Source organism: Trichosurus vulpecula, chromosome 6 (assembly GCF_011100635.1).
Source record: "Trichosurus vulpecula isolate mTriVul1 chromosome 6, mTriVul1.pri, whole genome shotgun sequence".
Lineage (NCBI taxonomy): Eukaryota > Metazoa > Chordata > Mammalia > Diprotodontia > Phalangeridae > Trichosurus > Trichosurus vulpecula.
In genome coordinates, this window is record NC_050578.1 from 78,529,171 (window position 1) to 78,548,345 (window position 19,175).

Genomic DNA, 19,175 nt, shown 5'->3' on the forward strand with positions numbered 1-19,175 from the left:
CCTCCTCCAGGCTCCCCCAGCCTCCCCCGGCTTCCTCCAGCTTTTGGCTGGCTTTTGGTCCGCTTCTGCAGGAATCCTGCTTATTTTTCCTTATCTTTGACCTTTCTGGCCCCCCTTCTGGTATTTGCTGGGGTTTATCTGGAGGGCTAGAGGTTTTTTCCTTGACTTTTCATGACCTTTCTTTAACTTAAGTCAACCACAGTCTTTTGGGGGGAAAAATACGACCTTCACACAAAACTTTTTCTATTTTTTGATAAGTAATTTCATCAGTAGGACTACAACCCAATCTACAACCTCTCTAGCCCTCAGTTTTCTTATCAATAAAATGGAAATGATTCCTATAGTACCTAGGTCACAGATTTATTCTGAGGATTAGGCAAGATGTAAAGTTTTCAGGGAAAAAAACACTCTATCATAAATATTCTTAGTAGCCTTATTATAATAGCAAAAATCTGGAAATGTGTTCAACCACAGAGGGATAGAACAAATTGTGTCATATGAATGCAATGTAGTATTGTCACATCATGGAAATGGCAAATATGAAGGTACAAAGATATTTGGAAAGATGATTTTGAAGAAGAGCAGAGATTTATAGAATCTGAGCAAAAAGGCTCACATTAATCACAACTATGTGGTAGCAGTTAAACATGGAAAGTAATATAGAAAAGTACTGTGGATACATTTAGAAATAAGTAGGGTGTTTTGTTGCTATCTTGTTGAAATTAATGTGCATGTAAAAACCAAACCTCAAATAACAGAAGTTTATTAAGTGATTGGTTTTTTAAATTCTTGTTTGTGTATTTGAATATTTTGTTGCTGGTTATTAAGTTAACTATTGAAAGAAAATACATGCTTAAGGCAATATAAAATGTATATAAAACATTCATATATCACACACAGATACACATATTAAATATAGGCAGTCACCGTGGGGGAGGTTTTTTCTCCTGCTTCTTATAGCCAACACAATCTGCAAATAATGTAAAACTCCATTTTTTTCTTCCCTTCCCCAGAACACTGTATTAAAGAATGGTACTGATGTCTTTGATGCCTGGGAAAACCCACCTCCTCCAATATATATGCAGTTCTATTTCTTCAATGTCACCAATCCAGATGAAATTCTCCAGGGGGAAGACCCTCGTGTGGAAGAAGTGGGACCATATACCTATAGGTAAGTCTTAAATCACCCCCTGCTTTACTGATCCAAGAAAGGCCCTGATGCTCTGGGTAGCCTTCCTGTGGAGCCAGTTACCTGTTATTGATGGGGACCTGCTCATCCTGATGTAGGTAGTCATCGTGCTTATGAGAAAAGCCAGTGCCTGTCCTTAATCCTACTATAGGTCAGTCAACCACTAACTGTTTATTAAGCACCTACTGTGTGCCAAGCACTATGCTAAGTAGATGAAAAGAAAACAAATTAAATAGTCCTTGCCTTCAAGGAGCTAATGTCCCATAGCGGGAAACAGTGTACATACTTACTAGAAGCAGCTAAGTGGTAGAACACTAAGCCTGGAGTCAGGAAGACCTGAGTTCAAATCCAACCATAGACACTTTAAAAAATGTAATAGTATTTTATTTTTTCCAATTATCTGTAAAGACAATTTTTAGCATTTATTTTTACAAATTTTGAATTTCAAAATTTCCCCTCCCTCCCCTCCCTTTCTCTCTTCTTTAGACACTTAGAGTTGTATGACCTTGGACAGGTTGTTTCAACCCTCTCTTGTTTCAGCTACATTATTTGTAAAATACGGCTAATAAGAATATCCATCTCCCAGGGTTGTTGTGAGAATGAGGTAATATTTGCAAAATACGTTGCAAACCTTAACACATTATATAAATGCCCATATAAAGCCCTATTCTTCTTGTCATTGTTAGACATAAATACAAATGTATGCAATGGAAGCACAGGGTAATTTCAGGTAGTGTGGGAAGCACTAGCAACTGGAAGGATCAGGAAAAGCTTCAGGTAGGAGGTGAAACCTGAGCTGAACTTTGAAAGAAGCTATGTATTCTGAAAGGCGGGAGAGAGGAGTGGGTGCATTCCAGGCAAGGGAGCTGGCATGCATGAAAGCATTATTGTCGTTCATCCTTCCTTCTCAGAGACGATCAAGGACTTCAGGAGGGTGATGTCTTAACTTGAAGGGAATTGGATCTAAGTGAGTAGGCCTGTGCAAAGTCATCAGCCCTATTCTCTCCTCTGGAGCCACTTGAAAGAGATGGGAAGATGGAAAGATGGAATGGCATGAGCAGAGAACAGTACATAGGCCAGTTTGACAGCAACGCCAAGTGTGTGAAGGGGAAGGATAGAAGGTTATAAGGAGAAGAAGGCTGGAGCCAGGTTGTAAAGAGCTCTTTACCAAATAGAAGTGTTTGTTGTATTTTGCCTTAAGGCAATAGGGAACCTCAGGAGCTTTTTGAGAAGTGGGGCCCCATTTTTAGACCTTTGCTTGAGGACTATTCATTTTGGCAGCTGTGAAGAGGATGGTCTGGAGAAAGGAAATACTTGAGTCTGGGAGATTAATTAAGAAGTTATTGCACTACCCTAAGAGAGAAGTGATGTGGCCCTGAACTAGGACCCTATGAATGCAGGGAAGAGGATGAATGCAAGGGAGGGAAGAGATGTCATGAACCTGGGATAAATAAGATTGGGCAACTGATTAGATGTGGTGTGTAAGGACCAGGGAAGAGCTGAACATGACTGAGGTCACACCAGTGGGTGACTGGAAGGAGAGTAGGATCCTAGAGAACACTAAGAAAGTTAGAGAGACAAGTGGATTTGGGGAAAAGACAACTGATTCCATTTTGGACAGATTGGGTGCATTAACATACAGGATTGTTTAGTGAGCCGAGCCATAGTCTCAGTGTTTAAAAATCTCAGTTGGAAAAATAGAAAACCAAACTTTTTTCTTCTGAGACTCGATCTCTGTATCTCAGATTGGAGGTACAGAGGACACTCATGGGCCCATTCCCAATACTAAGGGCACAGAAGCTTTAAGCAGCTTGGTTTTTCTGATCTGGGCCAATCTGCTTCTCCTTAGGCATCCTGAAGCCCAACATGCCCAGGGGCTCACCATGTTGGTACCAGACTTGCCCAGCTGGCTTTATAGTTTGTATTTGGAATGTGAGAGTTTTGTGACCAGTCACCAATCACCAATTACCAATCCGGAGGGCACTTCTTTGTATAGCAAGACTTAAGAATAGGGACAGATTAATTTCCAGGAAAGAGCCCTGCTAAAGGGTTTAATGCAGTATTTAGTAGCTGTGATAGCCATGATGGTTGGTGGCCTAGCTGGTGGTGGAAGGGACGGGTGCAGGAGAACTGGGGGAGTCTTTAAGGAGAGTTTCAATCAGACTTAGGACTTTCCACATTTGCATTTAATCGTGGGAGCAGTTCTGGCTCTCTTCCTCTAGGAATAAATAGAAAGTGCTATTTAGTGTTTGACTGGTGAAGAAATAGAGACAATTTTGGTTTTTAATGCCTCTACTACCAACAGCTCTATGAAACTCTTCCTAGCTCATAATTTGGGATCACTGACTGTGCCAGTAACTGTAGAATGAGGCCTTGGGTAAAAGAGGAAGTCATTCAGGCTACTCTCACTGGACACAAATGGAAGAAAGTCAGTGAAATAGCCAACGGGAACAAGACCAAGCCAGATTATAGAGACTTTTAGAGAAGTTGACTGAGTAGATCGATAATCAACCTGAGCTTCATAATAGCATTTTCCAAAAATGCTATGTAACGATCAGACTCCCTAGCATGGTACCTCCATCACAACAAACAAGGAGTTATTTGTTGAATGATAATAATGATACCGAATAATAACTAGCATTTGTATAGAGTACTTTAAAGTTTACAAAGCACATTTATATAGTATTTCATTTGATCCTCACAACAACCCTACGAAGTGGATGCTATTAACAACTCCATTTTACGTATGACGAAAAGGAGGCAGGCAGAAGTTGAGTGATTGTCCAGGTTCACATAGCTATAAGTGTCCGAGGTAGGATTTGAACTCAGAACATTATTGTTTTGGGCCAAAGGTCAATACATTCTATAGGACAATAAAACTTAGCTTAAGGAATTTATTGGATCATCATTGTGGTAGCTGGGTGTTCAGTTTTCCTTTTGGAAAGGTTAAAGGTAAATGGCTTATCTAGGAGGCAAAACTCCTATGTGTGGCAGGGAGTCTGGGTCTGTTTGTTTTTAAATTAGATTACCTTGGCCTTGAGAAGTGAGTTTATTCTTTTTACCAGTGCTAAGTACAGTTCCTCTTGTGTAGTAGGTCCTTAATAAATATGTATTGACTGACTGCTCAACAGACATGGACATTTTGTATAAATGTACAGCAATATATCATTTTTCTAGGCATTTCATTTAAATGAGTTTTCTAGTTAATTTGAATGCCCCTAAGTTCAACACTTTGGGAATCTTTAACTCTGTTGGATGGATATCTTTCTCTAAAGGACATTTGATGACTGAGTTGCTTAGAGTAGCCATTCAGCCTCTTCTCTGCCTTTTTAAATAAAAGTTTTCCTGAATATAAATTAACCTTCCTGCATGGCTCCTGATCATCTCATTGTATAGCGACTCCTTTGGAGATCATTGAATATAAAGACCGAGGCTGTTTGCTGGGACGGGCAGTAGCCTTTTCACTTCTTGCAGGAGTAAGATGTTTCTATAGACACTCAACTACCTCCCAGGCCATCACGGTGCCCATGACCAGCAGAAAATACTGCACTGAGTCTGTTGTTGTTGGCCATAAGCTCTTGTTAGCTGCACCCTAGGAAAACAGGATCTCCAGGTTTTCAGAGATGAACATAAAATTAGGACTTGATGGATCCCCTTAGGAGTGAAGTTCATGACATTGGGATCATCTATTTTGCCCACTCAGAGACTTTTTTTGGTGGTGGTGTAGTGGATGGAACATTAGACTTTTGAACATTGTAGTCAGGCAGAACTGAATTCGAATCCAGCCTCAGACATTTACTAGCTATATGACTCTGGGCAAGTCAGTTAGCCTGTTTGCTTCAGTTTCTTCATGTGTAAAATCAGGATAATAATAGCATCTACCTCACAGAGTTCTTATGAGGATCAAATAAGATAATAATTGTAAAACACTTAGTATAGTACTGGTCATATAGTCAGTATTATTATTATTATCACTACTACTACTACTACTACTACTACCACTACTACTACTACCACTACTATTACTACTACTACTACTACTACTACTGCTACTACTACTACCTGTTTGACCTTGGGCAAGCTACTTAGCCTCCATCTACTTTAGTTTCCTTATCTTTAAAGTGAAGGTAATACCTCCCTACTTCCCCCAGAGTTGTTATGAGGATCAAATGAAATAAAAAATTTAAAGTACTTTGTAATCTTAATACAGTATAGAATTGCTAACCCTCATCATTCCACTTACTCTCTAGTCCTCAGCTCTATTCTGGAGCATAACTGAGGTGGCTGGATCAGTGAGACAGTGCTATACTGACACTTATCAAAAAGTCAGGAAGCATTTACTGACCAATTACTATTTGCCAGACACTGTGCTAAGCCACTGGAGAAGGAAATATCAAGCCATTCCAGTATCTTTGCCAAGAAAACCCTGTGGATGTTATGGTCCATGGAGTCAGGGAGTATCAGACATGGCTCCACAACAACAACAATGTGCTAAGCTCTGGAGACATAAATAAATACAAGAAAAGTTCCTGTCCTCTAGGAGCTCAGAGTTGGATGGGAAATGAAACATACAAACTATATAAGAGAAATAGAGGACAAATTGAACATAATCTCAGAGGGAAGGCACTAGCATCAAGGGGGATCAAGAAAGTGGGAGTTTAGCTGAGAAATGAGGGAAGCCAGCAGGTGGAGATGAGGCTTGTTCCTCTAGCTGAAGCAAAATGAAGACCTATGGTCTATATATAAATGTCACACAAACCTAAGGCCAGTTGGGATCCCATGACCTAGTCAATTCATCGAGTTGACTAGAGATGAGTGTTCCAGGCATAGAGGACAGATGGCCAGAAAAAATGCACAGAGTTGGAATTGAGTGTTTTGTTCTAAGAGAGCAAGTTAGTGGGTCACAGAGTATGTGGAAGAGAGTAAAATGTAAGAAGATTGGAAAGGTAGAAAGGGGCCAGGTTATGAAAGGCTTTAAATGCCAAATAGAAGACTTTATATTTGATCCCAGAGGCGACAGGGAGCCACTGGAGTTTACTGAATAGGGGAGGGACATGATCAGAGTTGGCTTTAGGAAGATCACTTTGATAGCTGCATCTGAGATGGGCAGGAGTGTGGAAGGACTCGGAACAGAAAGATCAACCAGCAAGATATTGTAATAACCCAGGAATGAGGAGATGAGGGCTTACATCAGGGTAGGGGCAGTATTAGAGGAGAGAGGGGCATGTATATGAGAGATGTGGCAAAGGTATAATGGATAGGACTTGATGACAGATTGGATATGGGAGAGTGAGAGAGGGAAGAGTGCATATAACTAGGTTGTGAGTTGGGCAACTATGAGTATGGTGATACCTTCGACAGTAAATAAGGAAGTTAGGAAGATAGGAAGATTTGGGAGGAAAGAAGTTCAGATTTGAACATGTGGAAGTTAAGCTGTCACACAGTTCATGATGTCCAAGGAGCAGTTGAAGATGTGAGACTGGAGGTCAGGAGAGGTTAAGGTCGATCAATATGTCTGAGAATCACCTGCATAGAGATAGTTACTGAATTCATGGGAGCTGATGATGTCACCGAGTAAAATAGTATAAAGGGGGAAGAGAAGGGAAGGGAAGGGAAGGGAGCCCAAGACAGAGCCTTGGGGAACACCTGTGGTCAGCAGGCATGACCAGGATGAGGATCCAATAAAGGAGACTAAGAAGGAGCAGACTGGTCAGATAGGGATGAGGAGAACCAGAAGAGAGTGGTGTCGTGAAAACCTAGAGAAGAGAGAGAGAGAGAAAGGAGGATAAGGTGATCAATAGTGTCAAAGGCTACTGAGAGGTCAAGGATGAAGACTAAGAAAAGCTATTTAATTAGGCAGTTAAGAGATCATTGGTAATCCATTTCAATTGAATGATGATGAGGCAGGAAGTCAGAATACAAAAAGTTAAGTAGAGAGTGAGAGGAGGAGCAGTGACTATTTGTAGATATCTCTCAAGGAGATTGGCCATGGAAGAAAGGAGAGATATAGAACAAGAGCCAACAGAGAGAGGCAGCTAGGTAGCACAGTAGATCGAGTACCAGCCCCGAGTTCAAATCTGGTCTGAGCCACTTACTAGCTGTTTCACCCTGGGCAAATTACTTAACCCCAATTGCCTCCCCAAAACAAACAAACAAAAAACCAAAACAAACAAACAGAAAAGAGCTAACAAGGATGGGTGGACCAAGTGAATATTCTTTGAAGAAGGGAAGACATGAGCATGTTTGTAGATATCAGGCAAACAGCCAGTAGATAGAGATTGAAGATTCATGAAAGAGCATGGATAAATGGAGGGAGCAATCTGCTGGAGTGGATGGGATGGAACAGCATCACTTGGACAGGTAGAGGAGTTTCTCTTGACAGAGGTGAAGGAGGAGATAGTGAGGGGAAACATCTGGGTGATGTAACATGAGGACAAAGGGAGAAGAGGGAATCATTGAATTTTAGAGCCTAAAAGAACCTTAGCAATCATTCACTCTAACTCACCCACTCTATGAGTAAGGAAACTAACATGGTCACCATTTTGTGAAAGCTTTTACAAATTTGTGGGCCAGGTAGTCATGTGACTTTGAAGAACTCAGGATCAGACGACATGGATATTTAAATCCTAGCACTGCCATTTGCTACTTGTGTGACCATGGGCAAGTCAATTAACCTCTCTGGGACTCAGTTTTCTGATCTGTAAAATAGGAGCATTGGAAGAAATGATCTCTAAGGTCTCTTCCGTCCCCTAAATTTGTCATCCTGTGATCTTAAGTCACTTTGTTTTTCTGAGTCTTAGTTTTCTAATCTGTAAAATGAGTTGGCTAGATCATAGGATCCAAATTGACCTTAGAATTGTGTGACATTTATATATAGACGAAAAATCTTCATTATGGTTTAGCTAGAGGAACAGGCTACATGCCTTGTTCCTCTTGAGAGTCATTTGATCATAACAAAGACATTTGCTTAGCATAGCCAGTCTCATACCCAGACTGTCACGAGGGTTTAAATAGATGGCTGGATGTGAAACCTTGGCATTGGCTTTTTTGGAGTACATTGATTTCTCAACCACTTGTAGGAGAACCTAGAAAACTGACAGTGATTAGAAGCCCATGTGATTACATTTAGAATCTTGAAACTCAAGTTCTTGAGGTACAAGCATGAAAAAAATGAATGTTAAAAGTCAACCCAGAGATATGTATAAATCAATTTAAAAAATGGCATCCAACCACAAAAACAGGATAGAGATTTTCCAGAAATGATAAAGTGAAATTCTCTCAGATCACCAGGAGACCAGTGACTTTGATGTTTACTTTTGATGTTTATTGCCTATGAGACCATGGGTGGGTCACAAAATGAGGATGTTGGGCAAGTTGACCAGGTCCATTCTGATCCAATACGTGTCCATTTCTATGATGCCCTGCGTATCATGGGAGTGGGAGGGGTAAAAGAAAGAAGTGATAAAAATTGTCATGTTTTTGTCCTTTATTTTCTAAGAGGACCATGACATCAGGAAAATGGCGGCATGACTTGCAGTTGACTTTGATTTGAGTGAGGGAGGGCTGTGCAAGGTCACTAGGCTCACTTTCCCCTCCAGAGCCATCCGGGTCCAGTGGCCTGATATTCATCAGGATGACTGGAGATGGCTCAGGATGCCTATGGGAGATGAAGCTGAGCGCTATCTTGTCTTCTTTCGTCATTCTAGCTTTCATGTGTAGTTTTTCCATCTCTCATATAATTCCCAGCCCCTGACATTTTCTATTAAGTCAAGAAAAATCAGCTTTCATACCAATGAAAGGAAAACTTTTGCTTGTAAAAGTGGCATCTATTATTAGACAAAACTTAAATTTTTTTTTTCCTATACTCTAGGGAGTACCGACCTAGAGAGAATATTCGCTTTTGGGATAATGGCACAAAAATATCTGCAGTTAACCCCAAGAGCTACATCTTTCAACGGGACCTATCTGTTGGAGACCCTGAAGTTGACTTGATCAGGACTTTAAATATTCCTGTCATAGTAAGTAGATTTGATATTGTTATTGAGGCAGTTAGGTGGTACAGTGGGTAAATTTTATGGACTGAGAGTCAGGAAAACCTGAGTTCAAATCCCCCCTCAGATAATTATTAGCATAGGCAAGACAGTTTATCTTTCTCAACCTCAATGTCTTCCTCTGTAAAATGAGAATAATAATATTAGCATCTTCTTTCCAGGGTTGTTGTGAGAATCAAATGAGATAATATATATATAACACATTGTAAACCTTGAAAATCTATGTATTATTATATTATAATAATGTGCTAATTATTATGTATATGTACATACAAATGTACATGTGTAATGTACCATTGTGTTATACAATTGTTAAGTTATTACATGTAATAATTATGTATAATATAGCCATTATAATAACCATTATTATATTATTGTATAATTATTATTATTACAATATTTGCATTAGGAGAACATCGATTTTAGACTTTAAAACACTCTTACCTAGTCTTAATGTTATCCTAGAATTATCAGTTCTCACTTTTTTTCTCCTTTTAGAAAATTTAAACACCAAAAAGAACAGATGTGTGTGTGTATGTGTGTGTATGTGTGTGTGTGTATGTGTGTAAATAGAACAGAAAAAAAAGGATTTTATGTGAAACTACAGGTCTCCATGTATAACTTTCTTTTCCTTCTATAGTTCTTATGGTCTTTAAAGCCTGTTAAAATGTGAGTCGGAGGTTTTGGTTCTGCCTTCTCTTGTGCTGAGGGCAAAATCAGCACTTGTGCTAAGAAATCAGCCTGTAACCTGATGTCCCAAAAGTCTTAGTGCAGTCTTAAGCTATTCAAAAGTTTCTGACAGGGTAATCAGAAACTCTAGCTGTAGAATTCCCAATTCACTTAAAATTTTTTTTGTTTGGAATTTAAGGCTGCTAAAGACATTACCAAAATTTTCCCCCTTTCAAACTAGAGATCTCAGTGTGTCTGAAAAAACCTTTTCCCCATTGTCTTATTTGATACTGGCCAATGAGAGTTCTAATGAAGCTACAAGTTGAAGGTCAAATGACACTTTCATTAATGACTTCTAGGATAGGACTGATTTTGAGCCTCTCTGCCGTGCTTCTTCCACATGATCTTTCATCAGTGAGAACTTATTGATGGTTCCTTCTTTGTCTTTAAAAAAATATCTCAGCCTTAAGAAACAGATTTTCAGGCCCCTTCACACCATAAGCAGTAAATTTTTATGAAAGTCCCACAGAGGCTGCCCCAAATCAATGGTGGCGTTGATGCATTTGGCTCTTTGGTTGTTGTCTGTTATCTGAATTTGTTTTTGTTTGTCAACAAGACTGCTATGGAGTGGACCAGGATCAGTCTGCTGAAAGAGATCCTGGAAGGACTGCTGAAGACATATCAGCAGAAACTGTTTGTGATCCACACTGTTCATGAACTATTGTGGGGCTATAAAGACGAGCTCTTCTCACTTATTAGTATTTTCAAACCGGATATCTCACCGTACTTTGGCTTATTCTATGGGGTAAGTGGATTTTTCTTGTAAGGGACCCTTTGTTACAGTGACAAATGGCTTATCCCATTCTGCAGGGCAGACTGAGGCTTTATTGTCCTAGTATAACCTAGCATAAATAAAGGGCTTCTTTATTCTAGAGTTGTCATCACTTCTTAAGGACGGCCACCTGGTTTTCTAAATGTTTCAAATAGTAAGTTAAAAATTCCATTGATCATTGAGTAGCAGAGGACCATACAGGGATGTGCTGGTAAATGTCTAACAGTCTGCGGAAGAATGTCTGCACTAGACACTTTTAAGTTAAATCTGAAATATTAACATTTTCTCCATCACTATCTTAAGTCTAGGCAATTAACAAAACCGTAATTCAAGCCTGGATTTGTGAGTCTGCTGATTTCTAAAGTGTAAATGCTCACACTGAAATTTTAACAGTCAGCTGTTGCAAATCCATTTGAGGGGCTCCAGTACACCCCTGACAGATAACGAAAGTGGAAGGGCGATAGAGGGATGCCATGTATACTTTTGAGTTGATATGACCTTTCAAAGGGATTTAACTCACGTGTAAGAATCAAGGGGCAGGGAAGAGATGGAAAGGAGGCTAATAACTGAGCTACTTTTCTCCATCTACTTTTGTCTGATGCTGGACTCATCATTTGCTCTAGTTTCATTATTTGTGGGATGGGGATGATGATACCCTACCTATCTCAGTGAGATCTGGTGGGAATTTAATGATGCTACCAGTAAAATTTTATTTTAAACAGTGTGATGAGAGAAATAAAATAATCCAGGATAACACCTTCCCTTCAGTAAGCATTTATTAGTTACTACTTACTAAGTAGTTACTTTATTAGTTTATACTTTATTATACTTTATATATTATACATTATATAATATACATGGTATATTATATAATGTATATTGTATAATATATTATTTGTATATTATACTTTATTTATTAGTTACTACTTACTAAGTACCAAGCACTGTTCCAGGTGCTACAGATACAAAGACAAGCGACAATAGCCACAAAAAGACAGTTCCTGCTCTCAAGGAATTTATATTTTTCTATTGTGTCCTTTTTTGTTTAAAAATATTTTTTCATAAAACTCCTGTTTTTACATCAATTGCATTGTCCCATATATCCTTCCTCTATCTTCCTCCCAGAGAGCCTTTCTTTAATTAAAAAAGGAGGAGAAAAATATTCAGCCAAATTAATAAATGCATTGAAAAACTCTGACATTCTATACAATACTCCACATCTGTAGTCTACCACCTCTGCAAAGAGGTACCTTCTCATGTCTCTTTTTTTGGAGCCAAACTTAGTTTTTATAATTTCACAGCATTCAGTCGATCATTTTTTTTGTTGTTGCTGCTGCTGTTCTTTCCATTTCCAATGCTGTAGTCATAGTACATATCATTCTCCTGGTTCTGCTAACTTCACTCTGCATCCGTTGATACAAGTCTTCCTTCCTTTATCATTTCTCACAGCTCACTAATATTCTATAACTTTCATGCATCATAGCTCATGTAGTTATTCTCCAATCAATGGACACTTTCTTTGCTTCCCAGTTCATTGCTACTACAAAAAGTATTGCTATAAATATTTTGCAGTCTTCCAGGGTTTTCTTTTTATCATTGACCCTGGGGCATATGCCTAACAGCAGGATCTTTGGTTCAAAGGGTATAGCTATCTTAGTAATTTCTTATAATTGCTTCCAGACTGGTTGGACTATTTCAGAAGGAGCTTATGCTCTATTGGGAGCAACAACACACACATACAAAAGTAAATATGAAATATGTACAAATTAGTTTTTGAGGATTGTCAAGGCACAAGTCTAACAGGATGTTTGTTACTGGTTCTAAAAGGCACAATGTAAGAGCAGGCTAGAGTGGAACAGGGATGCAGAGGGATGAGGCTGGTGTGGAAGAAGATGAGGAAGTGAATCCATCAATGATGCCCAGGGAAAGGAATTTTGGTCTAGGCAGCCTGTAGTGGACACACACACACATATATACATATATGTATATACATATATATATAAATATATATAAAAATTTGTGCTTCTGATAACTTAATACCAACAATACCTCAGCCATGTTGCCATATGGGACTTCGTGGAGTCCAGTACAGAGGCCACATGGGTCTGTGCAATTTTTTTCAGGCCAAAATGGGTAAACTAATAGCATCTTTAAATAAAAACAAGGGTCTATTAAGCTGCATGCCTGGGGATATAGGGATTGGGACTGTCCCTGTGGTAGAGAATTCTCAATTGAGTGAACTTCCTTACCAATTTAGATGAGTATCTTCTCTGAATCTATAGCCTTTGCTAGTTGCCTAGAGTTACTTAATCTGGCCAGGAGGAAGGACTTGAACCCAGGTGTTTCTGACTTCAAGCTATGCTGGTCGCACCACCTGTGAAGAATTGAGCCAAACAAATATTAACTGATGATGCATTGATGACAACAGATAATTAGGAGGTCCATTATGTTATAAGATCATATGCTCATAAATAACTGTTTGGTGGAGAGGGGTAAGGTTAGTCCTTTCCTAGAGACAGCTACAGGGCTCAGTGGATAAAGTGGTGGGCCATGGAGTCAGGAAGACCTGAGTTTAAATCCAGCCTCCGACTCTTATTAACTATGTGATCCTGTGGTGGTTTCATGATAAGTTGTGGTGGAACTGTCTCAAAGACTTCAGAGTCAGACCACCTCTAATCCAAGTATAGGCATTTATCATTGAGATGGACATCTCTCATGAAGCGGGCTAAGTTCCAAGAGGAACCAGCAACTTCAGAGAAAGCAAGATGGATTTTTATAGGGTAAAGATGCAATTACATAACAGAAATTATGAATATTAAAAAGGCAGGAGGGGTTTGTTAAGGGATTAGGTAATAGGAGAGGGGTCCTAGCCTCAGTGAAACTGTGCATGCGATTACCTACAATGCATATAGAAAAACTCATTGGGGGGATATGTATGTATGATAATGATATTATAATATGCCTCTCTACATCATAAGTTTACTAGGTCGGTTCTTTACTATTCATGTACAAGTGCCTACGTAGGGAAAGTCCATTCCATTGTTTTGGGACCCACATCTTGCTTAGGCATCCTGGCAATGTTGCTTTCTGATTGGCTGACTATTGTGGTCCCATCTGAGACTAGATGGATGTGGTTGTGGCTGAGTGCATGGACACACCTGATATTTCTGTGGGAAATATGAGGACTGGGTCTGGGGCCAGTGGCTAGCTAGAGGCAGTGACTGGGATCCCATCCCATGGACACATCTGCTGCTTCTGTGAGAAATATGAGTTCATGGACACACACCTGTTGTTCTAGTGAGCAGTGAGGCATATATGAAGAAGTTAGAATATTGAGTGGGGGGCAGGGGAGTGGCTAGGGGCAGCTTTGTTAGGATTCTCTCAATCCTTGGCAAGTCACTTAACCTTTTGACTCAGTTTCCTCAACTGTAAAGTGAAGGTAATAATTCTCAGGGTTGTCAGGAGGATCAAATGAAATAATATTTGTAAAGTACTCAACACAATGCCTGACACATAGTAAGTGCTATATAAATGTTTCCTTCCTTCTTTCCTTCCTCTTTCAACTTAATGTTCAAAATTCCCTTTTATTCTGTGGCATCAAAATTAGGTCCATTCATAATGAGGACTTAACTTTTGAGTGAACTTATGTTTTTACATTTTTTTATTTCTAGAAAAATGGAACTGATGACGGTGACTACCTTTTTCTAACTGGGGAAGACAATTATCTTAATTTTACAAAGATCATTGAGTGGAACGGGAGAAGGTAAAGCATCTGACCTGCCCCTCCCGCCAATGGTTCTCTTGGTGTACTGCCCACAGATTTCATTAATTTCAGTATGAACTAGGTTGGCTAAGCACTGGACATTTTTTGTATTAAGAGCTGCTGCAAAATAAATAGTTTCTGAAGCTAGGTGTTTCACATAGGCGCAAATGACATGGAATTTTTTAAAAGCTTTTTAGATGTATTGTGACCAGACGTGAGTAAAGAAACCTTTCAGAGTCTGGTCTCCACCACTTAGTGGTCATTCACTGAGTTCTAGCTACTGCTGTTTATGGATGACTTTTGCTTATTTTGCTTTCATGGTGGTAGTAGGTGGATATTTTTCTCAATACTACATCACTTTGGAAATGAAATTCATTTGCGGGAAGGCTGCACAGTAGATAGAGTGCTGGACCTGGATTCAGGAAGATTCATGAGTTCAAAACTGGCTTGACACACTTACTAGCTGTGTGACCCTGGGCAAGTCACTTAACCTCTGTTTGCCTCAGTTTCCTTATCTGTAATATGAAGATAATAATAACATCTACCTCCCAGAGTTGTTGTGAGGATCAAATGAGATAATATTTGTAAAGCAGTTTGCTAACATTAAAGAACTCAAAGAAATGCTATCATCATCATCATCATTATTATTATAGTGAATGCAGTCAGAAATGTGAACAGGCTCTTGTAATATTTGTTCTTAATGAGTTATGTTTTAATATTTGTCGTGAACAATTGCATTCATATTACAATGGAATATGATTTTAAATTTATTTTTACCTTAAAGAGAGTTGTGTTTCTACCTTCTTGGTCTAATCGTTATGAAGGACTTTTGCCACTACCCAGATTGTTTTGGGGATACAAGGTTCTTCCCATAGGATTTTAGCATCAGAGATTCAGAGCTACCCTACTTTTATTACCTGATCGAAAGGCCATTTTTACATCTCAGATGCAATTTGATACTACAAGTAGCCTGCTTCTGTTGAAGGAGAAAAGAAACACAGGGATGTAGGAATCCCAAACCAAAGTTCCCAGAGCAAGGTCACCTGGAATGAATTCATGATCTCAAGCATTCTCTAAGTCAAGTTGGCAAAGATTTTATTATGCTTTACAGTGGGCAAGAGTTCTTAGGGAACCTGCAACCTTAGAGGGGTGCGGGGAGAGCTTAAATACAAGATTTGGGGGTGAAACATGTCAATTAGGTATTTTGGGGTGGGATTAGGGAGTGTTTAAGGGGTGGTCAGTTCTTAAAGGAACATGCACTTTTTGTATCTACCGCACAGGTGTATTACCCAGAGTTCACTGGGAAATAGCCCAAAGCGGGCGACCTGGAAGTGTGGTTTTGACGGTGAAACGTCACTAAGTTAACTATCGGTCAGGGCTAACAAGCAATCTTTATGTAGCTTCTCATCTAATGTCTTGTTAGATAAAATATTACATCTAGGATACATATTAGAAATGTCAGTAAGTAGTAAATACGGTCATGACTCAGTGTACAGTCAATTATCAGCATCTGAGAATCAGTCTATAGATAGGCACAGCTGCTTACTGAGGAAGGAGCAGAGACAAGCTGGGGCACACTGCCCTTTAGCTAGAGAGAAACTGCTAGGGCCAGAATGTGTTTTAGAATTGGGGTTCAGGCACAGCCACCCAAGCAGAGGCTGTTAGAGTTAGGGTGTAAGCATAAGCATCCTATCACTTCCAGTTAAACTGTGGGAAATCCTTACAAACTGGGTGGACCCAAAAGACTTTTAATTTACTTAATCATCCTTTGATCTATCCCTCATCTTTTCCTTTTCTTATTTTAATTACAGGTCACTTAACTGGTGGACATCAGAGAAATGCAACATGATTAATGGAACTGATGGGAATTCCTTTCATCCATTAATATCCAAAGATGAAGTCCTTTATGTCTTTGCCTCTGATTTTTGCAGGTGAGAATAATAAAACAATTCCTGTAGGTCAGCCTCACCAAATCTTGGAAGATGATTTTTTGTGAGCATCATCAATCGATAAGAGTAGGTTAGATGCAACGTAAGTAATTGAATTGCTTCTGATCTATACCCATTGTGCTGGTAAATTATATGAATTTGACAGACTAGACCAGGGGTAGGGAACCTGTGGCCTTGAGGCTACAAGTGGCCCTTTGATTGAGTCTAAACTTCACAGAACAAATACGCTTGATAAAAGGATTTATTCTGTGAAGTTTGGATTCAAAGAGCTGCACTTGAGGACCTAAAGAGCCACATGTGGCCTCAAGGTCACAGGTTCCCCATCCATGAACTAAGACATTCACCATTTTCTGAAATGCAGAATTTATCCACAGAAACTTCTCTAAATGCAACAAATGTCCATCTAGCTGAATATAAAGATAGGTTTGAAAGTTGTTACAATTGACCTATAAATTGTTAAGCAGCGATCAGAAATAGGAAAAGGAGAATTTCTGAATTTTTATCCACACCCCATGTGAGAGGCCAGCTCCTGGTTGATTCAGATTGATTTTGTGACAAAATGAGGCACTCATAAGTCATTGAGCCATTAACAAAAAGAGGTGACTGCCCTAACACAGCAAAGATATGAAACAAGGCCATGGTGGCACTTGTCATCTTTAGAAGCTGCTAGCTTTTATTGTATAGTTGTCCCTCCCACATGACAGAGGTTAGGGACATGGGGCCCCCATGATTTGGAAAATCCGTGTAAAATTTTTTGGCCCTCTCTTCATACTAGAGAAGAAGTCTGAATGATTGTGATATTAAAAGACTGTTGATGTATACATATATATCATGAATGTCTGAGTTTCTAAACCTTTTCTGTGTCATCTGCTGGCCTTCACATGTCATCTGCGGCTTCTGCAAAACTCCCACCAAATTCTCATTTAATTTCTTACATCAACCCAGAATGTATGGAAACCATGATGGGGAATATTATGATGGGGAAGGGATAACTAATATGGAAAAGCGTCTGGTCAGCAGGGTGGGATATGGTGACTTGAATGATATTCAGATATCCACCAAATTGGAGAGGCACAGATTCCATGTGGACGGGACTTTTTATGCCCTTCAGTGAAACAAGAAACTCTGGCAAATGAGGCATGATTACTCAGATCCCAGAGACAGCTTTTTGCCTTTTAGAGAAAACTAATCCCTCTTGGGGGAAAACAGTGGAAACCCTGGTCCTATCATACCTCAAGTGAATTATTCCTACACTTATTAGTTATAAGTGGGTTTGTATAAAGATATAAACAATTATCTTTATTAATATTTGATAGATGTGTTCAATCTGTAATCAAGGGGAGTTTTTTCTGCTCCTGGAGTGCAGAATTCTATCTTATTCCTCTTTGATCCTTTCCCCCTAACGCAATGCCTTCCTTGTACATAGTAGACACTTAATAGCTTCAAATTAAATTAATAAATAAAGGGCATAATAATCAGGATTGTAGAGTTGGTATCACTTTTCTTCAGGATGCTAAAGTAGTTATCACAAGATAATAGAGGGGAAAAGGGGGAATAATTATATAAGACATATTCATAGAAACTTAAATTTAGAACAGAAAAGGCCCTGAGAGGCCACCTCATCAAATCCCCTCATTTACAGGTGAAGAAACTAAGATTCAGGAAGTTAAGGATCTAGTCCAGGGTCACATGGGTAGTAAGTAAAGCCCCTGATAATCTAGGCCCCTGCCCCTGCCTTTCCCATATTCTTACACCTTACTCCCCACCATGTACCCATTGATCCAGTGACACTGGCCTTCTGGCTGTTCCACAAACAAGATACACCCTCTCTCCACCACAGGCATTTTCTCTGGCTGTCTCCCCAGAATGCCTACCCCTCCTCAGCTCGGCCTCCTGGCTTCCTTCAAGCCTAACTAAAATCCCACCTTCTAGAGGAAGCCTTTTCTAATCCCTCTTAATTCTGGTGTTTTTTTTTCTATTAATTATTTCCATTTATCTTGTATATAGCTTGTTTGTACATGTGTATTTGCATGTTGTCTCCCCTATTAAATTATGAGCTCCCTGAGGACAGGTACTGTCTTTTGTCTTTGCCAGGCATAGGGCTTGGTACACTGGAGGCGCACAATAAATGTGTCTTGATTGGCTGATTGTCAAGTGGTAGAGTCATTTTTCTGCCCCCCTTTCTGGGCTGTTTCTAGGGTGCTGCCTCTACCTCCCCACAATGAGAAGTGAAAGCTCCAGGTTGGCTTAGGGGAAGGGAATGAAAACGAAGGAAAAGAGATTAGTGCAAGTGGAAGGAGGGGAATTAATAGGGAAGTGTTGGGGACAGATTACCCGAGTTTAAATACTGGCTGTATCATTGCTGGTGAGACGTTGGGCAAGTCACTCATCTGTGGGTTTCCTCCATTTTCCTCTGCAAACTGAGATGAACACAAGAACACATCAGTAGGAACATAGATTAGAATGTGAGCTCCTTGGGAACAAGGACTGTCTTTTCTATTTGTAGCACCAGCACTCAGTGTGTGTTGTTTTTGTTGTTGTTGAGTCTTTTTTAGTTGTGTCAGACTCTTTGTGACCACATTTGGCATTTTCTTGGCAAAGATACTGGAGTGGTTTGCCATTTCCTTCTTCAGCACATTTTACAGATGAGGAAACTGAGGCAAACAGGGTTAAGTGATTTGCCCAGGGTCACATAACTAGTTTCTGAGGTTGGATTTGAATT

At 39.5% G+C, this 19,175-nt stretch overlaps 1 protein-coding gene across 1 annotated transcript in view; it reads left to right on the plus strand.

Annotated features, from left to right (window-relative positions):
* SCARB2 (scavenger receptor class B member 2) overlaps nt 1-19,175 on the plus strand; it is a 70,306-nt gene that overhangs the window by 29,189 nt on the left and 21,942 nt on the right. The window contains exons 2-6 of the mRNA XM_036763025.1: nt 1,014-1,171; nt 9,060-9,207; nt 10,526-10,714; nt 14,413-14,504; nt 16,316-16,435. Coding sequence (XP_036618920.1) covers nt 1,014-1,171; nt 9,060-9,207; nt 10,526-10,714; nt 14,413-14,504; nt 16,316-16,435 — 707 coding nt within the window. The remainder of the gene's footprint in view (nt 1-1,013; nt 1,172-9,059; nt 9,208-10,525; nt 10,715-14,412; nt 14,505-16,315; nt 16,436-19,175) is intronic.